Genomic DNA, 25,482 nt, shown 5'->3' on the forward strand with positions numbered 1-25,482 from the left:
GAGGCGAGAGCGATATCGAGCCCGAAGATAGAAAGCCTCCAAAAACCCTACTGATTCCCCCAAAATTGCTCGTTAAGTAACAAGCCAGCTCGCGAGCCGTTGAACCAAACCACGGTTCGCTTGAGCTCTACTCGTTTACTTAAACAAGCCCGAGCCTAAACTCGAATTCAGTTCGAGTTTGGGATTTACCGAGCTGGGACCATGCTGAGCTCGAGCTGTTCACGAACCAGCTCGATTCGATGCCACTCCTAATCTCACCCCTTCTCCCCTCTATAGTAGTTTGAGTATCAAGATTTTTGCTCGAAATGAGTTTTGAGTTTGAAGCGGGTGGTTCTGGTTCAAACTAAACTAGACGCTACCATAGAGTGATAGTTTCGCATAAATCTTACATAAAATCTTACATTAGAAAGATTTTTTACTTATTACTTGAAAAAAGAAACATTTCTGCTTAAAGTTAGTCATTTTTGGATGAATGTCGGCATTATTTGCACATTGCCTCACCTTGAAATTATCTATGTATAGGAGCTCCAAAGAAGGCTAAGAATCATCCAACGTTGATCAAGATTAGAAAGAACAAACACTTATTATTGGGAATTAGCTTCTTAAATAGGCCTTTCAATTTGAAATAAAACTTGGACTTAACTATTCTTTTGAACCCATCTTACATCTAAAATGATCTACTCTTTACCGGATGATTGTTACATGAGACAGGAACCGCATTGTTCCTTAGATTGATCGACTTTAGATCTCCAAGCTCAAGAAATTTTTTTATCAAAAGAGAATATTTGAAATTTAGATCAGTTCTTTCCAAATTGACTTAACAAATAATAGAATCCTTTGTATCGTATACAAGTATACAGAAGTCGGAGAGGAAAATCAGTTGAGTATCACTTGCAGTCGATATTCTTGAGTTTTTCTCTTTACCAACCTTGCATGAGCGATGAAACAACCGTTTCCAAACAAGTTTCTTTAAAATATTCCCTTCAGATCTCTGGCAGTTGATAAAGAAACAGCAATGGCAGAAAAGAAGGGAAGAGAACCAAACAAACGAAACTAAATAACAGCAAACAGACATGTGTTAAACCTGGTTTCAGAATCGCAAACACTTGTCTCTGATAAACCAGAAGAAAAAAAAAAAAAGGTTAAACGGTTTCAGTCAGCTCAGGCCATACAGATAGACCCAAATTCTGTTTTGATGTTTACGTTGTTGTCCCTGGGGAAATCTCCGAACTGAGTTGCAGAGCTTAAGAGCCATATCAGGATAGGCTACCGCATCTACTGTGAAGGATCTGCGAGGATGAAACCATCTCTATTAAGTCCATTTCTTCTCTGCAACTGGGAAAAGCTTGGTCTTGCTCAATCAGAAGCTCCGCATATGTTTTCTCGTCTTCATCTTTAGCATTCGAGGCAAACCCGTTCAACAGATATGAAATGTAAAGGTCAGAATGAAGATGGCTTGATGCTGAAGTAGTACTAATTGGGGTTGTTCCAGCTGTGGTAGCAGCAGCATCTTCATGGACACTATTATCAGAGAAACAGGCTCTAGTTGGGGAAGGTGCAAAGAATGCAAGTTCATCCATATTCATCAATTGATGCTCGTTATCTAAGAATGAATCATCTGATAGTAGAACGCGTTCCAGCTGCTCAACTCCAAGCATTGCTTCCTGCCTGCTGGATCCCATCGAGGAATCAGCCGTTGAATATGTATGAACATCTCCATAGAACTGTTGGAGAAGATGGTCCTCGTCTTTATGAATAGTTAATTCCAGACAATCTTTTGTTGTTGAAGACTGGTTTGGAGATATATCATGCACAAGATTTGATGGATTAGCAGGGCCATTCGAGTTGTTGCCATTGCTGGTGTTAATAAAGGCCTCTTTGGAGTAGTATATGCTTCTAATGTAATCTTGCAGAACAGAAGGCTGAGGTTTCCCACTTCGGACTGTCGTTTTTCGGCTCTTTCTCCTTGAATTCTGCCTCCTTTTGGTGGCGTTCCAGTGATTCTTTATAGAGTTTTCAGTTCTGCCGGGAATTCTCTTTGCAATCTCAGCCCATCTGTTGCCAACCTTTTCGTGGGCTTCAACTAACATCATCTCTTCTTCTTCACTCCAAGTGTCTTTCTGCATAACGAAAATACGTGAAAATGAAACGAGAGAGAGCTAAAGAGGAATGACACAGAGAAACCTAGGTGGCATGAAACGCGAAAGATAAGAAATCAGCTTTAACTGCTGTAAATGCTTTGAGAACAATGATAAAATGAAAGAAAAAAAACGATTTGGAAGAAACGATTTGATTGCTGTATCACAGGAGAGAAAACAAAGATACGTTAAGAAACTCCAAAGCATTATAAAGAAGGAGATGAAAGATCAGACACTTCAGCTGTTGAACTACTTGAAATAATCATGAAGAGAACAACACAAAGTATGCCAACAAATAATTAAGAAAACCTAAAAATAAAGTTCCTTGAAACATTGCCAGAAATGCTTCTAAATCTCCCGAATAAAGGAGGCGTCGGACACCTCTTTGAAAATGAAGCAGATGTGCTGGTTTAGTAAATTTCTGGGAGACTCGTATGAATGCAAATGAACGAGGCTGAACTATTCAGAACTAGGAAGTTGGAGTGGAGAGAAGCTAAACCCATCAATCACATCAGGGGAAAATCCTGACTACCAAGTTAGTGTGCATTTAAACCCTAATCTGTTCCTTTAACTTGTTCGGATACTATATCTCTTCTTAGATCGTCTTCTGGTCTATATTTTGCGAGAACATATAAGGAAGAATGAGAGTAAGACAAACCTTGTACCTTGTTATTTATTAGGGGAAAGGATGCAGTCCAATCATGGAGGGGAAAGGTACCCATTAAAACCCTAAACAATGTCTTCTACCTGTGAAGATGTTCTCGTCCCTAGAATGTATTTTTGCTCAATATTGTTTTGAGCAAATTAGAGGACGAACGAACCTTGATGTCAGGGCGTAAATGATTGTGCCATCTCTCTCGGCACTGTTTCCCGATCCGACCCATCAGATGCTCCGCTATCAGAGACCATTTCCTCACACCGTGTTGCTTCACCAGTTTGAGCAGCAGGCTAATCAAATCAGGATAGCAGACAGAAGAAAGGTTAGAAATTTCGTAATCCAATAAACAAGTTCAATCCGTAAGAACACACAAGGGTTCCTTTAGTTTCTTTCCAGACGATTCATTTCGTGTTTCACAAATGAAAATTTTCTATACGAATTCGAAACATCATGTCTGTCACCTGTCTTCTTCTGCTGTCCATTGCCCTTTCAACACAGCGGAGTTGGATCCACCGCCCCCTTTCTTTCCTGTAGAGTTCTTGTCGTTCCTGCGCACCCCGCCTTCACTCTTCACTGGTTCGTCGCCATGCACAAACAAGCCATCAATGAAGCTTCTCTCTTCCAGAGCAGCAGGCAAGTAGAACCCATTCGCTGGACCGGGTGTTGCACCATAAAGTACCCCACGGAACCCACGGTCGGAAGCCAATATGTCTCTCGTCTGTATAGCTGCTGCTTGTGGAAAGCCGTTCGAGGTCATTCGAAACCAGTCAAGAGGAGTCAAGAGTGGGACAGGGCGAAGAAGACGAGCAGCTTTCTCGAGAAACCCATGTCCGAGACCGACTCCACTTTCCATGAAAGCCATACAAAAGAGAGCCCCAGAGGTGGTGAATTGCGCTCAAGAAATGGCTTTGATTCTGGGCTCGTTTTCTCACAGCTACTTGTAAGAAAACAGTTACGGGACGCAAGCAGAAGTTTAGCAGATATACGCGTCAGATAGGAAGATGATCTACCCACCGTTGGTTGTCAGAAGATCAAGCGATCAATAATCGTCTGCGACTGTAACGCCTCAGCTCCCTCACAGAGATAAGAAGAGTGGTTATTGCTTTATTAAGCGTCATTAACTCCTAAATACATTACCATTTCTACTATTTTTCTTCTTCTTCTAACTCCTTTATACATCAATCCAGAGCTAATAAAAATTTTAAGCCAAATTGAATTTAAAAGTTGAATCAATAAATGAGTCAAGAACGAAGAGTAATTACAGAAATTTTTAAGCTACGCATTAATCATTTCTCTGATAACGTAAGAGAGATTTAGCTTAATGCTTGCCCCTTCAATAACTTAGTTATTGCATATATGATCAGTTGCAGAAGAGTTTTAAGCATTCTCTACGACTGTAAACGAGTACGAATAAGAATGTCGAAGGTTGTATGATATCTGTATCTTCCATTGTTTCATTTCCATTAGCAAATCCTAACTTTAGCTTATCTCATTCAGAAAGGCAACTTATATTATCCGGTTACTTTAAATCTCTGAATTCTGAAAGTAAGAGTCTGCTGCCTCTGCATCGATTCATTCATTCCGAACAACTCCATTTGGCACTTTCATGGAAGTTTGAATTACCAGGGACCCATTGGTTTTCTTCTTCCATTTATAATGCAACTTCCTCATCCTCCACATCCATTTCTTTTTCATCTTGATCTTCCTCACCGTTTAATATATTTTTTTCTTCTTTTTCTCCCTTGCCTGTATTTTCTTCATTGAAGCTGGGTTCATCATCGTCACTAAAAATTGAACATCGCTGGATAGGTTCTCTCCACAGTCCGGTAGATTCAGAAATTGATCAGTGCGACCATCTTTAACATTTCTTTTTGCTTATAGTTTTTTTAGTTTTATGGTTTCCGGGAGAGCGTTGAGAGAGTTGAGAGAGACTTCAGGCAATATTAATTTCTTTTGTAGTAAAGCCAGTAAGAGCAAGCTACAATGAAGGTAATTGCAGATTTTAGTCATTTTCCTTATTATACGCAAAATGCAACTTTGAATGTTGCATAGATTTCTGCTTCCCGTTTTGCTTACAATTGATCCAAAGCTACCTCCAAGTTTTTTTCTTTCATTTACTTGTTTATAAAGGGATATATCCTGTATAATTTCAAAATACAAATCTACTTGATCTACATGATTTATTTTTATGGTCAAATCTTCTTATTCAAATATTCTTATCTTCAACACTCCCCCTCAAGTTGGAGTGTGTATTAATGATACCCAACTTGTTGAGTAACACCTCAAATTGGGACGAACTCAACGCCTTGAATAAGTTTGTAGTTTGGTTACTGGTTTGTATGTGAACTGTCTTAATTATGCCTGCTTGAATCTTTTCACGAACTAAGGGGGGGTTAGTGCACATGACTCAGGACATGATCTTCATGCGCATTACGCAGGTCATGTCCTGATGTCGTTAGGGAGCGCCCAAATTCATGTTATGTACATGAATATACATGAATCAAGAGTTCATGTCTCAAGAGTAACGGGCGGAAAGTGCTTTTCGCCCGATTTTGAGAATCATCTACATGACTCTCGCGCGGGGCTGTCTCTCGGGGCTCTCTTTGCCGCACACCCTCTCTGCCATTGCATTCCCGCAGCCATCTCTCTTTCTCTCCTCCCTCTCTCGTCTCCTTTCCTGCAGCCCTCTCTCGTCTCCGTTTCCGCAGCCCTCTCTCATTCCCGCAGCCCTCTCTCGTCTCCGTTCCCGCAGCCCTCTCTCGTCTCCATTTCCGCAACCCTCTCTCATTCCCGCAGAGCACGGGAGGTCGAGCATTTGCAGAGCATCTCGGCCTCCCTCTCTTCTCCCTCTCGGCGTACCGTCGGAGCGCCGCCTCTGTCGGCATTGCCCGCCGGCCGTTGCCTTTGCCTAGCCGTCGCTGTCACCATCGCCCCGCTGGCTCGCTGCTGAGGAAGACGAAGATGTTTAATTTTTCCTAAGTTAGGAAAAATTAATCTATCTTCATAAAAATTATTAATATATAATTTTTATTTATAAAATAATTATTTTTATTTTACAATTACTATATTAAAATAGTGATTTAATAGTTATAATTAAAATATTGTTAAAATAAATATTTGATAAATTATTTTGGCATAATTATCCGATTGTTATAGTTAATTAAACCAATGGTTTTAAGTTTTGTGACAATATATTATTAATTAATAATACATAAAATATATTATGTACAAATATATAGTGTGTTAAAGTTATGATTAGATCAATTTTTTCTCTTAAATTATTCATTTTTAGGTTAAAATATATCATATGTTATTAATAAATTAATAACTTAATGTATTACTTTTATTTTTTTATTTATAATGTTATTTATTTATTATTTGTAATTAATCATATAAGTATTTCATTGGCTCATGTAATTACCATATTAATGTACAATAAAATATCTAATTCAATTAATAAATATATTAGTATATTTAATTATACATTCAATAACTTATTAGTGTAGTCATAATGGTTGTTTTACCTAATTTGGGGTTTAAGGATTATGTTGTAATTAAGTGTACTGTAAAGGTTTAGAAATTCTCTTGTTTTTTATGTTTTTCTCATGTTGGGGCACTAACACTGGAAACTGTTTTCCAGTGCACATGAAGTCGTCAACACTAATAACACAAATTCTTACCTAATCTTCATGTACATGACATGACATGATCTTCATGTTGGACATAACTTGATCTTCAAGAATCCACTTTGGGGCACTAACCCCCCTAAGTGAAAATCAATTTTGATGTGCATGGTTTACTCATGAAAGATCGGGTTTAAGATGATGTGTAGAGCAGCTTGGTTATCACAATACAACATGACCGACTGAGTATGTATGATTTCCAAGTCCTTCAAAACATTCTTTAACCAAGTAATTTTGTAACATGTAGTAGCCATAGAACGATACTCTACCTTGGCAATTGATCAAGTCACCATTGTTTGCTTCTTTGTTTTCCAAAAAATGGGTGATTGTCCAAGAAATATACAATACCCTATTATAGACCTTCTTGTGTCCCTGCAGCGAGCCCAATCTGCACCACAAAATGCATTTAATCGGAGTATACTTGTGGAGGATAACAAAATACCATGTCCTAGAGTTGAGCCCACTAAGCAAGTGAATGCCGCGGGCGGTTTTCTTAGACAACCGCAAAGGAAGTATGATCCATATTCGAACACTTATAGCATGGCATGGAGGGATCATCGCAACCTTAACTATGGGACTCCACAAGTTAATCAATCCATGACTCAAAATCACCCAAGTTACCAGCAATATAAGCAGCCATATCCCCCTAGACAAAAACCATCTTAGAACTCTATGTACTGCCTCAAAGTATGGTGTACGTGTTTTTTCCATAATTGGCTTAAAACATAGACAGCATAGACCATATCTAGTATAGTAATGGTCAAGTAGATCAATATTCCCACAAAACGACTGTATGATGAAGGATCATTTAGGAATTCTTCATCAGATTGTGTAAGAGCAAGTTTTGCTCTATTGGGAACCTTGTAAGTTTCGCTCCTAGAAATCTAGCACCTTCTAATATCTCCAAAGCATATTTCCTTTGGGAAAGGGAAATCCCCTTTGAAGACCTTGCTACTTCTATGTCCAAGAATATTTGAACTGACTAAGATCCTTGAGTTTGAACTGCTTGGATAATAACTGTTTCATATCTTCAATTTGTTGCCAGATTGTTACCTGCCAAAACCACATCATCAACATACACAAGTATTATCGTAAAACTTCCCTTATGCGATTCTATGAATAATGAATAATCAACCTTTAATTAACGAAACCCAACAACCTTTAGGGTTGTGGAAAACTTCAAAAACCACTATTTAGAAGTTTGTTTCAAGCCGTATAATGACTTGTTGAATTTGCACACTCAAGTCTCCCCCTTTCGTCCAAAACCTAGAGGTAGGGACATGTATACATCTTCATCAAGATCACCATGTAAGAATGCATTGTTGACATCGAGTTGGTGAAGATGTCATCCTCGAATAGCAGAGATACTTAGTAGAACACGTATAGTAACCATTTTTGCAACTAGAGCGAACGTCTCTTGATAATCGAGTCCTTTAACCTGGTTGAATCCTTTGGCAACCAAGTGGGCTTTGTAACGCTCGATGGTGCCATCAGATTTGAGCTTCACTTTGTAGACTCATGTACATCCAATGGGTTTCTTGCCAAGTGGAAGAGATATTAGTGTCCATATGTGGTTAGCTTGGAGAACTTGAATTTTAACATGTATGGTTTGATGCCATTTAGGATCCCTAATGGCTTGTAAGAAACTAGTTGGTTCTTTGGTAATGGTTAATGAATTGGTAAAAACTTTATGAAAGATGGATAATTGAGTATAAGAAAGAACTTGAGAGAGTTCATAAGGTGTACCTGATGTTGTGACAATACTGGAGGTAGATGATTGTTTAGGCTGAAATAGTAGGGTCACTTCCACATGAAAATTTTGAAGGAATCTCAGTCACTTAATTGGTCTGGTAGGTAGGCGACGAGTAGGGAGTGGTATGGGAGTGGGAACATGTATGTGAGGGGAAGGAGCATTATCAATATTTGCAATTTCATGATTTTTTGACTGAGTAGGTATGTCTGGTATGAGATCATCATAAAAAACAGATGATATGGGAGGAGGAATCATCACTCAAGTGACAGCGGAAATATGTTTAAGAGGAAATTATTTTTCAAAGAAAGTAACATCTCGGGATACAAACACTCTATGGAGTTCAATATCATATACTCTGTATCATTTTTGTCCATAAGGGTACCCAAGAAAAATGCATCGGACTACACGTGCATCAAATTTGGATGGCTTGTGGGCATGAGTGGAGGCAAAACATAAACATCCAAATACTCTTAAATGTGAGTAATGAGTTATAATATTAAATAATTATTCATAAGGTGTTTTACCTTACAAAACCTGGCTAAGTGTTCGATTTATGAGATAAACAACAATTAAAATAGCATCCCCCCAAATTTTTTTAGGAAGATGGGCTTGAAAAGCAAGGTTCAGGCCATGTTTATCAGGTATCTATGTTTGTGTTCTACTACCCCATTTTGTTGCGGTATGTGAACACAACTTGTTTGGTGGACATTGTAAGAGTAAATTCAGAGTCATTATCACTATGCACAATTTGTACTAGTAACTGTGTTACTAGTAAAAAGATGATTAAGTTTGAAGAAATATCTCAATCATTTGACGAAATAAAGTAATTGTATAAGTATCTAAATAAAGTATTTGATCGAGCAACCGACTATGTTAGTAACAAAGTTACTAATGATAATATGTTGATTACCTCTAGAGAAATATCTCAATCATTTGATAGGATAAAGTAATTGTATAAGTATATGCATAAAGTATTTAATCGAACAACCATCTATATTAGTAACAAACTTATTGATGGTAATATAATGATTAACTCTAGAATATCTCAATCGTTTAATAAGGTAAAAACAAAAATTAAAACTATCAATATATTTCTGCATAGGAATCATGTTGGAGAATTTTTAACTTTCCTTTCCACAAGCATCATTCATCAACGGAAATGTTACAATACCAGATGAATAAATGTTGCATTCCATGATAAAAATAATTGTCATATAGTTGCTAGATGTCAAAGATAGAAAAAAATGTTGAATAAATGTTGCATTCCATGATAAAAATAATTGTCATATAGTAGCTAGATGGAAAAAAAAATGTTCACATATAGTGAACAAAGTTGATTCGTTTACAAGGACTCTAACATATGCAGAGTTCCCAATTCATTACTTGTTAAACATAATAAGAACAAGAAGGATAAAAGAAGGAAGGGAAACACGGCTGATTCAATACGAAAAACCATTTGGTGCGAAACAAGCGAAAAGACTATCTTAGTCATCTGATCATGATCGGATGACTGAGATAGTTGTTAATCAAACGGGTGAGATAGTTGTTAATCGAACAGTTGAGATAGTCGTTAATCGGATGATTGAGATAGCCATTAATCGAAGGCTGAGTTAGTCATTGATCAAACGGCTAAGATAGTCGTTGATTGACGACTGAGATAACTATTGATCATGATCAGATGATTGAGATAGTGTTTCACACCAAATGGTTTTTCGTATTAGGTTAACCCTCGAAAGGCAATACCTCTAGACATTTGTATTATGTACACCCTAATTTAGGAGAAATAATTTTATTTATGTATACTCCTTAATTTAAAGTGTGGATCAAATAGTTATGACAAGTTGCCTATTGTCAAGAGGTACGGGAAACATCTAATTGAGCAACTATATTTCAGTTGAGACATATGTATTGCTCCATGTTTCTATTTTTTTAAATCACAAATACTCTTCGATTGTGGGATGTATTTTGTCAAAATATGTCAAATAATATAAAATATCAAACAAGATAACAATTTAGACAATTGCCACTCGATTTACTAGATAATTAATTAAAATTAATTTTTAATACAAATTTGAGTTTACATTGAACAATAAAGGCAAATATTCGAAAGATTATCCTCCTATGTCAATGACAAATAGTGATATTTTTGAAACATCAAATAGATTAAGAATGGAGTTAAGATATGATATGCAAGAAATGTTAAATGATTTTGTTATTATTAGTAAACTAGTATGTGCTTACATACATAATCAGGAAAAAACATGGTGAGTCTTCTCTTTCCCTCTCTTTCATAAGGGTTTTACATATGGCCCTACTTATTTCTCATAAGACCCACATTTGTGAGTCACTAGACTCAGTTTAACTCTTCCTTACAATGAAAAAAATCTTAAACAAAGACAGCTTTAGCTCAAAATCAACGTCCCAAATTAGAAATGGGAATTTTAGGATATTACCCAATTTTTTTAACATAATAATACAAATAACCAATTTTTTAACTTGTTTACACAAATACCCAACTTTGATTGGTCAACTATACATAAGCTTTGACTGATTATGTGGTGTCTTGTCATCATGCTACATAAGCACCTAATGAGTCTTACGCCACATCAATCAACACATCATCGGAGAACCATGTCATCTTCCACGTCATCAAATGCCACATAAGCCCTCCACGTAAGTTTTTGTACACTTTTTATTACTTTATATTTACAATAATAAAATATAAAATAAGTGTATTAACTGATTAAAAAAATTTACTCTTACATGGTATAAAACTTTTCGGGTGCTGATGTGGCATGATGACATAGCAGCACATAATCAGTCAAAGTTTACATGTCACTTTGACTGTACACATTAGTAGTTTACCGATCAAAATTGGGTATTTGTGAAAATAAGTTAAAAGTTGGTTATTTGTATTATTATGTTTAAAAAATTGGGTAACATCATAAAATTTCCTGTAGAAACTTGGTTGGACCAAAACCTTGGATCCGCAATCAATCTCATGGATTTGAGTGGTTTAGATCACTTAAAAACCTTCTTTTTTTAATGGTTTTAACTCGTAGGGAAGTCATTATCTGAGGTTCAGATGTGCTGAAGTCGAAAAATGAATATCTTCTTCAAAAAGTCTCTTCATCTGTAGCAATTAAATGCTGATTCAGTTCACAAATCTGTACAAACTACTTCATTATAAAGGTTTCGACCAAAATACAGTCTCAGCTTCATGTTTGTTCTCTCACTGCATCATGAATTACAAAATAGGGTTATTGTCAAATCACCTTTTATTTTCTTTCGCGACTTTTGCATATGCTAGTGGGGAGCATGCCCTGCGTCTCTTTCCTCATTTTCTAATCCCATTAATGGCGTCCTGGCGCAGATTAAACCTTGCCAACCCAAAAGGTAACATGAACCAGGACCCAGGAGCTTTCATCAGAACTTCCCTCACTGCCATTGCTAATCTTTCTTGATAACAAACGATCACTGATCCATCTACTCCTTTTGTCTTCTTCAATTTCGACAAGCTTAGAGTTCATTTTAGATTTCAGAACTACTGCAAGTTGATGCAACTTGACTTAATTCATTATTAGATGAATACTGACTACTGATGGACTGCAGATAGAGAAAGATCAACGATAAGTACGTGTGCGGTGAACTGATTCTCTCCAGTTTTTTTAATCGTATTTAAGTCATGTGTACGACGAAGAATGAGATTAAGATCATCGTTTTCCTTTCCGGGAGTCTAATCTTTGGAGATTGCACTCATGTTTACCGGGATAAAATAATCACATCACTTCTGGAACCGTCTGTATTGCCTTAAAATGGATCTCCACTTTGCGCCGATACTGGGAAAAAGATCAAAATGACCAGAATTTTCTGCTGTAACTTTCGTTCAAAGAAACGATTCATGCAAAGCGTATAAACGAAGGGAATGTTTCTTAATTTCCTCCTGTATTTAATGTCACACTGGCACGAGAAGAAGAAGATATGGGGAGGGATGGGAAGAGCGACGAAGTGATGAACTAAAGCCATTTCTTCACGTGTTCATGCGACATTTTCTGCTTGTCTGAACTGATAATCCCCTTATCCAGGCCGACCCACTTGAATATAATTGAAGCCGAGTGTTAGAAAAAACAACGGAGCCTATCTCTTCGGTATAAAACAAAAAATTTCACGACTGTTTCTTGATATTCGAAGAAAATAATTCATCAGGTATCTGCAGTAGATGGAGCTGTTCTGATACAGTCAAGTGATGCTATCAGAGGGTATAGATGAAAAAAAGCAAAAGGTTCGAGAAGTCTAAGCATTAAACGTAAGAAAGCAAGAAAATCACGGATTGTGAGAGAAAAACCAGTGAATGGTCAAATCAGCTTAAAGTTTCTTGCTCTATTTTCACACTGATTTCACAAAACTAGTATAAAGACCAGAATTTTTTTAGTTTATTGACACAAACAGATTCTTAATGATATATTATCTTCAAAAATATTCCGAGTTTTGTTCTGCGTTTTGAACAGCATATATCTACCGCAACTCTCTAATGGGTGCTCAGGTGACTTCCACTTCCTGAATGATCCTGCAAAGCAGCTTCTGTAAAGAGAAAATGTCTCTGCTATTTCACAAAGAGCAAGAGGAGCCGAGCAAGAAACAGATAATGAGAAGAGAAAAGAGTTCAGGCACATAACATGGGCTGACCCTCAATTGATTGAAAGGATGTTGGCAAAGTGGAGCGGCGACGAAAGCCAAATCCAAAAAGCTCAACAGAGGTACAGAAGGCAGAGACTCGTTCGGCATCTGCTGCCTTCGAGAGCGACGAGCCGACGACACTGCATCTTTTCACTAACAGCGCCAGAATACAAGTAATCGTTTGGTGTCTGTAACTGGTTGTGGAGGCGCCGGAATTAAATCAGATTTTGACGATTGTAAAACACCGGGAGAATTGACAGAGCCCCACCCTTTTCTGACAACTACGAACTGAGATTTATGATTAAAATCTAACGAAAAACTATACGAAAACACAAAAATTTGAGACACTGTTTATTTATGAAATTGATAATAGATCTATTAATTAAGATTTTAAATATATTATAGTTGAGAGTTAGGGCTGCCATGTCAAGTTCCGCATTCCAGGAATTGTGGTACAAAGCGAGCTTCAAAGTGATGAACTGTACGTACTGAGAACTTTTGAGCACCTGAAAATTTTAATTTTTGAACCAAAAATCGTGTCTTTGCACAAATTCGTGTCTTTTTCTTTGTTACAATTGAGTAATGGGAGTGATGGAGAGCGGCGCCTGCAACCCGATTATTTAGTGGAAACTGGAAACAGCATTGAAATCGCTCGTCCAGCTCCTGCGTCACTGGGAAGTCCTCCTCCTGCATTGATAATACCATGACGACGAACGGAGCACGATGAATATCATCAAATAAACTTCTTTTCCTCCTCTATTTCCATGATTACCTCCTCGTTTTTTTTTTTTTTCCTTTTCCTGTAAGAATTATTATTATGTTCGAGTGCAACACCGGCGGCCAAAGGAAAGGGGACATGGGGAGAGAGACGAGAGGTTTCTTTTCATGTATCACCGGAATCCATGTCTCCGTTGAGGGGGAAACAGGTATCTTCGCCTCCCGTGTTCCAGAGGAAATGGGCGTAGTTGGCAGCACGAAATGTGTTGCCAGGATCAGCTGCGATGGCTTCCAAATACGTTTCCTCCGCCGCCGTCATGTCCTTCCGGGCTAACCACAGGAAACTCGCATACTGGCTCAGCGACTCTGCGTCCGGCGGGTCGACACGCACAGCGCGTTTGAAGTACTCCTCCGCTCTGTCCGAAGAAGAAAAAATACAAATAAAAAATCAAGACATCAGCGATTGCCCAACAAGTAGAATCTCTGGTTTACCCAGTACCGCACTTTCAAGAAGGCATTCAGATACTGTTAAAAGCCGAAGAGCGATCCTGTATAGTTACAAAGGACTGTGGGCGTCGCGACAAAATCGCAGGGTATCGGAAGGGAGATATCAACAGGCAAAATCTCCTGACCACAAGTAATAAATTGATTTTTCCCAACCCAGAAAGCGGTCAGAATCTATCTAGTAATATTGCAAAAATCTCCGACATTCCACCGGGAACTAATAAGAATCCGGCCGGTACTCATCACTGAGACTAAAACAAAATTAATCTACTGAACTCGTACGGAAGCATGGACGGAAGGGCTTACTCGGTTTGACTTCGGCTCACCAAATCGACTGAGAAACGCCCAAAATCTTTTATAAATTATAAAGAGAATTAAAGATGCCTACTGCGTTTTAAATTTGTCATAAACATAGATCATAGATGAATATCTTTTACCTGTCGTGATCGCGGACGACGAGGAAGAGGAACTGTGCGTAGTTGGAAAGGAAAAGAGGGTTGTCCGGCTCCTGCGAAACGGCGTGCTGATACATGAGCTCCGTCTTGAAGTACTCCGTGTAATCATCCGGCTCCAAGTCCGCCTTCACCGGCGACACGAACCGTTGCATTGTCTCGCTGTCCAAAACCTCGTCTCTTACACTTGCTTGCAATCGGGATGCCTCTTCCACTATCGAGTTCCAAAGCTTCACCTCCCTCACCGACTGCGACCCCGATATCCCTTCCTCCTCTTTCACCGTCCGGTCCCCCACCAGCGACATTCCGTCCGGGATGATCGTTCGGTGCTGTTGTGATGAAGACTCGTTGAACCAACCGTCTCCACCGTCAGTCGCCCCCGCCACCGGCCGAATCTTGCCGCTACCTCCGCCGCCTCCACCGATGGAAGCGGTTTTCCCGGTCATGGAGAACGACCTGATCGATAAAGGATCGAACTTCGATACCCGGCTGTTTTCCACCGTTGAGACGGTCTCCGTGCTGCTTGTGTAAGAATCGGGCGCTGGACCGGCGGCAATGGCGACGTTGTGCCCCATGGAATATACGGTGAAATTTGCGAGTAGGATCATAACGTAGACCATGAGGGTGGGAGTTCGGGAGAAAATCTGTTCGAAGAGCCAGACGAAAGAAGCATGCATTTCTTTCTGGACACGGACCAGAATATCCTGTAAGTCTTCGTAGAAGAGAACTCCTCGCATCTGTAAGGAGTAACTCTGCAGCTCCCGGATAATGAAAACCATGGACGAGAAGGCCTTCTTCACGGAGCAGTAAGCTGACTCCCCTGCTTCTCGGAAGCCTTCTTCCCATTGCTTCTTCCTCTTCAAGATCCGGAGAGAGAACGGAAGGTCGACGCTGTTAGCCTTCCGCTCGATGTTCGCCGGAATTATCTCTTCGCGTTCCGGCCAGTCCGGCGGTTCAGACCGGATTCCAATCCATGGAGATTCAGCAGATTCGAAAGGTCTCAGGCTCTGCAAAGAGGGGAAATCGTTTTCCATTCTTGAGAAGTTTCCCCCGCTCCAGCTAATTTCACCCTCTTTATCTCTCGCCTCGGATTCTGAGTATTTGTTGTCATCCTCCAAGAGTTGAAATCTCAGCATCAATTCCTGAATGTTCTCTACAAATTCTTCCTCCGAGAAGCTATCATCATCAAAGCTGGTGCTAGCTGCTCTCCTAATTGTTTGGCCTCTCGATTTCGGTATCTCGAAAGAGCGTGTTCTTGGTAATTTGGGGGTCATCCTGCCGAATAAAGCAGATCGATCACAGTGGCGAACGAGGCGACAGAGGACAGCTCCTTCATTGCTCACTCTGCGCTTCGAAGAAGGAGATGAGACTGCAGAAGCTAATGTCTGAGATGAAGGAGGCGACAGAGGGAGGAGGGGCTGAGACAAATGCAAACAAGTCGCAGCCACTTCCATCTCCCAAAATTTATAAGACTGTCGGAGGAGAAAAGCAAACCAGCACCACAAAAGCAGCTTTCCTTCCTCTTGGCAAACGCGCAACTTTTCAGAAAGAATGCAAAAGCGTCTCTCACAGACGTCCTTGCAAAGCAATTCCTTTTTTCCTCGACGGAAACCTCACCTCCTTGATCCGATCCGGAGAAATTCCGAAATCGCTTTTATAACAATCGAACCTGCAGGAAACATCGGACCCATCAGTCAAATTCAACAACAGCAACATCTTGAGATTAAGATGTTTTTCACCACTCCCAGAACTCCCGTTCCCCTCTCCTCCCCGCAAACTCGTAATCCAGAAATCGACCTTCCCCCACCCCCCACTGATTCCTTCCACTTCTAACTACAACCTCCCCAAGAACACTTCAAAACGCCTTCCTGTTTCAACTTCTTTTAGGCCTCCCCGCCCATCTCGGATCAGGAAAACGTGGTTCGAGACCTCTTCTTGGGCACGGAAACCAATGAACGCGTACAGATAGCAAAAATGGATTGAGAAACGAGAAGTCGGGAATCATCGAGCGAAAAACTTACTCGAATCCCACCGGAGGTCCACAGACCTCTTCTTGGGCACGGGAACCTCTTCTTCTGCTGCTGCTGCTGTTGCGAAGAGCTACCACCGTCGCAACCCGCTTATCTGACCATCAGAGAGGAAATTTCCACACTGAGCTTATATATATATATATATATTCACGTCGGGACTCGGGGACTCTCTTTCAGAGAAAGATCTCCTATATACGTACAGAGGAGATCGTATTGCGTGAGTATTATAAAGGATGGTTCACGGGACCGTAGTTTCATACGGCCCTCAGTTTTCACGCATGGAACCAAGGGACTTCCGTTGCTTAGAAGCCCGACATTTTAGGGTGATTTGTTGAGGGTTTTTTCTTTCTCGAATATTCCAAAAAAGTTCACACCGCCACGGAGATATTTTACTCCCTAACGTGCACTACCACACGTGGACCTCTTCACTACGGCCACGTGCACCGCCCTCCCGCTTAAAACGTGAACCCACCGTTGCCACCGGTTCGGTGTCTGCCACGTGTGCTGCACTCAAAGCGGCCTCACTGGCCTCTCCTTAACTCGAGGCTTTGACCGGTCTCCCCATCCTCACTCTGGCTCCGAGTTGGAACTCGAGTCAACGTGTCAATTTCCGCTCGTGACTCGGCACCGGTTTCTGTTTCTTTCTTCACAGGTCCCTCGTCGTACTCTCGCTTCCACTCGACTCCTCCTCACTTTCCATTCCACGTTCATGACCTTCTAATTCGCGAATTCGATTTTTGCAGGCTTCTCTGGCGAAGACCGTAATTATGATTCCGGGTTCATTTTTACGGAAAAGAGCAAGAATAGCAGGTTGAGCTCGTTTTGTTGTCCCATGGATGAAGCAGATTCTACAGAAGAAGAAAATGGAATCCGTAATTAAAATCAATATTAGTAATTTTGAATTTTAGAAAGGGTATTAGTTGAAGCTTCAAATCTGAGTCAGATCATGGGAGAGAAGACGTAGCTGGGGTGGGTGGGTGGTTGAGATCTCCATTGACGATTTCTTTATTCAGTTAAAAGCTTAAAACTCGTTCCTTCCCAAAACTTGGAATAACTAAAAAAAGATTTTTCATATTGCCATAGACAAATTAATTCAAGTTATTAGATGTTAATTTATCGAAAGGATTTCTATTTATTTTTCAAAAATATAAATTTTAAACCAGAGGCACCAATGGAGCATTAATGAGAGACGTCGCAGTCTGATGGGAGCAAATTTTGTTCTCTCCCGCGACCGGAGGGAAGTGGGTGGCGGACGGACGGAACAGAATGTGAGTTACTAAAGACGAGGGCCCAATTATTCTCTCGTGGATCCCTTGATCGCTTCTCTATCAGAAATTTTCATGGACGTTCTGGTTTGCTACTGGAATTGCCTTATTTTCGTATATATTACTGCTCATTTCGTTTACCCGTTTCTTAACCATCGCAATCAACCGATGAATTTCATCGCTAAGATGAAACTAATTAAACTAGGTTGAAGTCAATAGATCGAAATCCTTGTTAAATTCGGGTTTCTGCTCTGTTTAACCCACTTACTGTTGCCTTCCTTTTCGATCTCGTCGTATATGCCAGTCTCCACAGATTGTCTCGGACTCTCCAGATAAAGACGTCTGGTTGAAGCCAGCAAGTCGATGCGATTTTCGGAAGAAATGAATGTGTTAAACGCGAAACACAGAGCTGCAAGCAATTCCTCTGGTTAATTCCTTCTAACCTTCGAGGTCATCTTTTCTGTAGAAGACGATGACGAGTACATCTATCTTGTTGCTAATATAACCAGCGATTCTTTTCGCTGTTCTTCCTTGTTTTCTACCCAACGGTTCGTCATCGTCAGTTTGCTACTCTGACGTTCGATCTGATATACGCCACTGCCTTGACAGGGTTCACGTAGCTGGTGAACAAGCTTTTTATCTGCAAACCGGAAAATGCCGGGCTAACCGTCCAAACAGTGGAAGCCATTCGTTGCTCGTCGATCCAAACAGTGCTAACCACATTCCTCTTCGGGCAGGGCTCCTGCGTCAGTTTCCATTTTCTTTAAATCTTCTTAATCCACATACTGCAGAAGAATGGTACTGTGGTTCATCGATCCTGACTCCTCTTTCCTTTCCTTCCTCTCACTGTCTATCTATTCTCCTTTCCTTTCCTGATTTTAACACCCGAGGAACAAGAGGGGGGAATCTATGCGTGCTGTAATTTGGTTAACATGGAAATATCTTCAGCTCTGGAAGCGACTCGGCGACCACAGGGTCACAATCACCGACAGCGAGGGCCATTCCTTCCCCACCTCTACCTTCTCCATCTTAACAAGATCTTAGCTTTTTGAAGACACGAGAGTCTTCTAGTCAAGTCGTTTTTGTTGCCATGCGATTAGATTCTTCCTCTTCTCTGCAGATTGTAAGCTTTTTTTTACGTACGATTCTTCCTTCTTTCACCACGTAAGTAGAAATACATGATGAGAATAACTCCAGTATTAATAGATGCGGAGAACGAGGCACGTAGGCGACCTTGAATTTGGAGTCTTGACTCACAGAGCTCATCTTCCTGCAAAATGTAACTTGCTCATGATCTCCGGGAACTTGAGAAAAACTCAGTTGCAGAAGACGATTTCCGTTTGTTTGTATCCTTGCAGCATGATTTGGTTTATTCTTCTGTCGACGAACTATGCAACTGAATGTGACTCCATGAAATTGCTTGGATCAAATTCAGGCAGCACAGGTACAGCCTTTCGCGGGAAAGCTCCAAAAAGATACACTGTTCCCATGTTTGATCTTTTAGGGTGTGACGCCTGTTCGTGACAGACGGCCTTTAATGGGGCTCCATCTAGTAGAGTTATAAAAGCCCAAAGCCCACTTACAGAGGACTACAACCTTGTCCAGTATGACCGGTTAAATCTGTTTAGTCCTCTCCAATAAGGAGGTAAATGAGGTGATTAGTGTCCTTCAAACAAATCTCAAAGCTAGAAACTGCATTAGTGTCACGCCACTAGATCGAGCTAGAAAATACTCATAGTTGGGTCTTTCACATTATTGGGAAACTCTAAGTATGAATTTGAATATGTTTTCGAGTGATTTACAAGGTCCTATTTATAGGCCAAAGAGGGATAAAACCTTTTATCCCTTATTCAAACTCTAACCAATGAGAAATTGCTATCTAAGCAAGGTAAATCTCAAATTTATTCAAATTCAAATAAGGCAGTATCCCATATGTTGGGCCACTCGCCCACATAACATTCTCCCGCCACAATAATGCTGATGTCCTTATCGCATTACTTTCCTTGATGGCTGAAAAAAACACCTACCAATCAATGTGTTTCGTCGATCATTTCTCAAAACACAAATCGATTGGGCTTCTCCTAAACTTGCTCGAAAATGTGTCAAATGACACAAGAATTTGTAGTCCCATCACAAACGCCTCCTCCACCGCATACTCATTTGACATGAACACTAACGTGCCCAAGTAAAAATATAGATCTATTGGCTCCTTCTCGTGTTGCTTCATATGCACCTTTGAATCAATATAGATTTGTGCCAAAAGTTGATGTTTTTGCACTTTAATCACTCCCAATCGTGTTTGCAAGCTCTTTGGCGAATCTTTTGGCATGAAATCCTTCTTTAGGATTTCCTAGTCTTCAACCAACATGGATTGATCTTCAACCCATTGCCAAAGAAATAAGAAAATTGGATTCTCTACCCTTAAGACCCCTCTTAAGTTGGAAGGCTAAAAACATTGCCACTTTCCCCTTTACATAGTCTCCTATACCTGAAATTACACAAAGTTTTCATTGTCCATAATCCTTATCATCCAATTTTCAAAAAAGTAGATTCTCTTAAAAAATCACACGCGCACGCACACAATCAACACCATATAGTTAGCTGCAAAGACCAAGGAATAGAACCATAGTTGCAGTAAGTTCTCAATTAATTAAGGAGTTGACCCCTATACGAAGAATGTGTATATATGAGTCGACTACATCGAATAAATTCGACCCAAACTGAAGTCATTGAATATGAAGGATTCGAGCCATACAAAAAGGAGTCAACCCTTGTAATAAAAAGAAGTTTCACCAAGAAACCCTAAACCCTAAACCTTGAACCTTTTTTATGTAAGGAAAGACTTTCTCTCTCATGCAAAGGAAGTTCTACCACTCTCAGTCAACATGAATTACATACAAAACCACCTAAAAACACTTAGGGACCTACATCAAGGTCAATCAATTTCACTCACTCCTCACACAAGGAGAAGAAATTTGGAACAACTTATCCACGATTCTCTCCTATAATCTCCCACTCCCAGTCACACAATCAAGATTATGGGTGGGCATGGGTCGGGTCGGGCTCAAGATTCCAAAAACCCAAACTTGAAAAATACTTTAAAAAAAAACATGATACCTCGAACCCAAACCCAACCTAATCATCATCCCCACTCCCATGTCCCCATAAACCCTAATAAAAACCTGACCCGTCCTCTACCCGTCCTCATAAACCCAACTAAAACCTGACCCATCCCCGCCACATCCCTATAAACCTGATTCATCTCTGTAAACCCAACCCATCCCCACTTTGTCCGTATCTCGTTTTATATCCCCCCTCATCCCAGCGGGTTAGGTACAGGGAAACTTGTCCTTGACCCAAAACCAATCAGGTATTTTTTTTTTCTGCCACCTCCCCAACCATGGGGCAAAACCCAAACCTAGGGTTTTCTAGTCAGTTAGGTCAGGTTCCTCATGAAATCCGACCTTGTGCCCACCCCTAATAAGATCTTAGAAATCAAGCTCAAAGGGGAAAACAATAATTCAATTTCAAAACCTTTCGTAAACATCCTACACACACAAGGAAGGTCTAACTTTATCCTTATCTAAATGTTCAAAAAAGACACCTAATATGTGTTTTTAACTGTTCTAAAAAGGTTGTATAAATATCATGTGTGAAATCATGAATCAACAAAGGTTGAAATCAATTGCGATTTATTCAAAGAAGGTAGCTTAATTTGAGTAAATTCGATCCAAGAAGATTTTCTTTCTCTATTCCTCTCTCCACATGTTTCTTATACTCATCATCCCCATCCTTGCTTTCATTCTTCTCTTAAACACAATGAACGACCACTCCTTTTCCATTCAATCTTCCAAACCTCTTACATCTGCTCATCTTTGTGAAGCTCTCATCCAATAACTATGATATATGGAGACAATGCCTACTGGGATATACAGAGGGATAGGGGTGGCACCAAGTCAAACTGGATTGCAAATCGTTCCATCTCGGCTCGAAAAAAGCACTCTGCTCAGTTCAGTTTTTACTTGAGTTTGACTTGAACTTAAACTTGAAATAAGGTTCATTAACAGTTTCCAGTGTTAGTGCCCCATAATGAGAATGGAGACAACGCCTAATGGGATATACTGAGGGATAGGGGTGGCACCAAGTCAAACTGGATTGCAAATCGTTCCATCTTGGCTAAAAAAAACACTCTACTCAGTTCAGTTTTTACTTGAGCTTGGCTCGAGCTTAAACTTGAAATAAGGCTCATTAACAGTTTCCAGTGTTAGTGCCCCAAAATGAGAACATCCCAGACATATCTTACTTTTACCCAATACCTTTGTAGCAATGTTGCCTCAGGTTTGAAATAATAGTCCAAAACGAGGTGCCCAAACTCCAATAGGTTCAAGAGCAACGAAAGGTACTTTGCTTCCCAATTTCACATTTTGTTTGGGGATGCCTCCCCCTACAAAGGGGATCACCATGACCAGGTCTTGGAGATTGTTTATCAAAAACACATCACCGTTCCCATTGGAACAGGTTCAGTGCGTACAGATTAGAGTTATTTTTTGGTGTCTAGGCCTCAAACAGCAAGCCAAATTCATGGCTAACTAGAACAAATGCCATTTTCTTTTCCCATTCGTCTGAAGCCTTCTCTTCTTCCTGTAGCAGCAAGTGAAATCTGAACTCAGAAATAATTTATGAAGCAAGCACAAATCACAAGTCTCCAACAAAAAAAGCAATTTTACACTTTCAGACACAACATTGCGAAAGAAAATGATGAAACGTTTTATCACTAGAATGTCATCAAATCAAATTATAAAGGCAGGATTCTTGAACAACTAACCAAGATTTTCTGAGATTCAGTATCAACATGGGGGCTTTGTTCCTCCCCTCGTAATGTGGGCTTTGTAAGCCTTTTCAAACCCCGCACGTTTCAGAAGAAGAGCTCGGAGGAGGGGTTTTCCAGAGGAAGAGAATTTTCCTTGCAGTGTCATAACCATTTCAGCAGCAACTAATTGGGTATCAGGGAAGAGATTAATGCATCTAATTGGGTTACCTTCTGAAATTTGGGGAAAACCTTAAACCCAATAGGGAAATCGATGCCGAAACGGGGGAAATTGAAGGAAATCGGGAGGATTTTTAGGAGAACAGAGAGTAGCCAGAGAGAGAAGAGAGAGGGAGGCCGAGAGGGAGAGCGAGTGCGAGAGGAGGAGAGCAGTGAGAGGGAGGCCAAGAGGGAGAAAAGAGGAGAGAAGGGAGAAGGGAGTGTGAAAACGAAGAAGGAAGGAGCACTGATTTTATAAAGAAATGAATTTCAATCAGTCTAGTCAAAGCACGCCCACCACTACTCCCTCAATTGGTTTTGCATCCAGCTTCCACTCGTTATCAGATTTGTTAGAAAGAATGACGCACCGAATGAAATTCTGTATTATAGTGATATAATAAGAGTCAATACAAGGGATCGAACAAAATTCGGGAACCACCGATCTTATCTATGAACATCTTTCCTGAAACTTTTCTGGAAACTGCTGGTACTGCCAGTACACCCCCAGAAACGTCTTCGCGGCGTCCAGACTCGGGAAATAGGGTGGTTCCAAGAAGATTTGCGAAAGCTGATCGGCCGGTTCCGCTTGAGCGATACCGTTGCTACTCTCTTTGGCTTCTAAGCTCCCCATCGAGATCACGACCAGCTCCCTGTACCCGAAAAAGAACCTCTTCACCGCCCCTTCGATGGCCTGGAACGCCTGTAACAAATGAATCTTGCTGCAATCGCTCCTCCGGTGGAACAGTTTCATGGCCGCTTCCTGAACTCTGGGCCCCCCCGTTGGGTCTACCTCCACCCCCAGGACCTGCGGGACCTTGTGCCTTAGGTCCTTGGACGATCTCGTCAGTTCCAACAACGCCTTGGACCGGAAGCAGAATGCCGCCGACCCGGATTCTGATGCTTTGATCGCCAACTGGTTTTTCAGCCGGAGGAAATCATCTGGGTCCATCAGAAGGTGAAGATCTTCGATCTCACCGAGGAGCTTCCATATCCGCTCCAGAAGCCAGCAGTCGCTGGCGGATTTCTCGTATTCTTTTTCCTCGATCCTTTTCTCGACCCGGCTTAGAAGCTCCCGAGCTGCAAAAACCCAACATTCCAGAATCCGATGAGTTGTGAACAGCGTCTGGTTCTCGAGGTTTTTGATATCCAAGGGGTTCTTCTTGAGGGCGTGGAGTTCGGCGCGTCTGCAGACGAGGTCGTACTCAAGGTTGGGCTTCCCGGAGAGGTTAGGCTCGCCTATCCCCAGCGTAAACGGCGACCGCTGCATCTGGCACTCGATCGCGAACGCAATCTTGGTCGCGATGTCCTCTGATTTGTGCCACGAGGCAAGGCGCGGCAGCAGGCTCGCCTCGCTCGTGCGGTTCACCACCGAGGTCGCGCCCGGAGCCTTCCACACTTCGCTCATGCTCCGGTCGCGCGCCAGAACCCCGTTCGCGCTGCTGAGGTCGGCGATGGGTGCAGCCCCGCGCGTCTCCACCTCGCTGCTCTCCTCCTCGCATATGGTGCCGATGAGCTCAATCTGGTGCAGAGCCAGCGCCTCGAGTCGCCGTTTCCACTCCTGCTGGTTGGTGTACGGTCGAGTATCCGATAAGACGAGGGAAACGAAACGGAAAGTAATCTCCAGCCCTTGCAACGCCGGCCTGAGCAACGACTCTGTTTTCCAGCCAGGGAAATCCCTCCCACTCCAAAGCTTGGACAATTCGGGAAGCCGCAGGTATTGCTCGTACGCCAACGTCGCGGAGGTGCTCGCAGGTATAAGGTCGCCGACACGCGATAAGGGCGGAACAAGGCTCCGGGATTTATCCGAAAGCTTCGGCGACTTGGGTGTTACCATCTTCGCTTTCCAATCTAAATCCACCATTTTTTGGTCGGCAATCGTGTAGCTCGAAATGGAAGCAATCAACGGAAGAGGAAGCAGAAGGAAACCGCAGCAGAGAAGAAAATTTTAATTTTACGTCCTATTGGAGAGGCAGGTATTTATAGGGTTGCCGAGGATTTTCCCCAAAGGCGTGTGGAAGGAAGGTGCCTTAGTCTACGGGGTAGAATTTTCAAGTCCGCGATGGGGAAGAGAAATGGCAAAAAAAACCACAGAGGAAACGAGGGAGCTTATCCATTAACCTAACCCAACACGCCAGTCTTCTACGCTGTAAAGGACATTCCTTAAATACCAAAAGTACCCTTTGCCGATAATCCCGTTATCTGGTCCTTGGCAGCGTGGGGGACAGGCATCTTTCTTTAATCCATAATTTTAAAAACTTTAAGCAAATCACGTTGGCTTGAAACCGTCCACGCGACAAACGTCAACGTCGACGTCGGTCGAGTCTTAGAGATAAGCCTCCCGACGCAGCTTCTCTTCGTCCTTTCTAGAACGCTTTTACTGGAACTAGATAGGGGTAAAACGGGAAACGGATACCGGTAAAAGCCACCGGGAACGAATAAGTTCCTTCCAGTTTCCCCACGTCGAAAATTCCCGACGTCGGCATAGAAATCGGATAAGCTTCTTTCGCCGCTTTGTTTTGAGACTTTTTCCTGATTAACCGTTGGCTGTAGACGGCGGCGCGGTTGGATTCCATCACTCC

At 41.3% G+C, this 25,482-nt stretch overlaps 2 protein-coding genes across 2 annotated transcripts; both read right to left on the reverse strand.

The window, feature by feature from the left end:
* Positions 1-13,362: 13,362 nt before the first annotated feature.
* On the reverse strand, positions 13,363-16,696 carry LOC137966074 (uncharacterized). The gene is made up of 3 exons (XM_068812545.1): positions 16,604-16,696; positions 14,568-16,251; positions 13,363-14,042 (listed from the first exon to the last, which is right to left on the reverse strand). Exons 2-3 carry the CDS (start codon positions 16,034-16,036, stop codon positions 13,793-13,795), a joined length of 1,719 nt encoding a protein of 572 aa, XP_068668646.1. The 5' UTR covers positions 16,037-16,251; positions 16,604-16,696; the 3' UTR covers positions 13,363-13,792.
* Positions 16,697-22,226: 5,530 nt separating this feature from the next.
* Positions 22,227-24,898, reverse strand: LOC137966313 (nematode resistance protein-like HSPRO2). The gene is made up of 2 exons (XM_068812896.1): positions 22,703-24,898; positions 22,227-22,518 (listed from the first exon to the last, which is right to left on the reverse strand). Exon 1 carries the CDS (start codon positions 24,762-24,764, stop codon positions 23,352-23,354), a length of 1,413 nt encoding a protein of 470 aa, XP_068668997.1. The 5' UTR covers positions 24,765-24,898; the 3' UTR covers positions 22,227-22,518; positions 22,703-23,351.
* Positions 24,899-25,482: the final 584 nt, after the last annotated feature.

Source organism: Aristolochia californica, unplaced genomic scaffold (assembly GCF_029961685.1).
Source record: "Aristolochia californica isolate CCGP_79_NKW_82.1479 unplaced genomic scaffold, dmAriCali1.0.hap1 SCAF_5, whole genome shotgun sequence".
NCBI lineage: Eukaryota > Viridiplantae > Streptophyta > Magnoliopsida > Piperales > Aristolochiaceae > Aristolochia > Aristolochia californica.

Excerpts from the sequence above, each read along its gene's own strand:
- LOC137966074 (XM_068812545.1), bottom strand. The coding sequence starts at position 16,036 with ATGGAAGTGGCTGCGACTTGTTTGCATTTGTCTCAGCCCCTCCTCCCT. Across the intron at positions 14,043-14,567 it reads GTCGTCCGCGATCACGACAG|AGCGGAGGAGTACTTCAAAC; the intron begins GTAAAAGATATT and ends TTCTTCGGACAG.
- LOC137966313 (XM_068812896.1), bottom strand. The coding sequence starts at position 24,764 with ATGGTGGATTTAGATTGGAAAGCGAAGATGGTAACACCCAAGTCGCCG.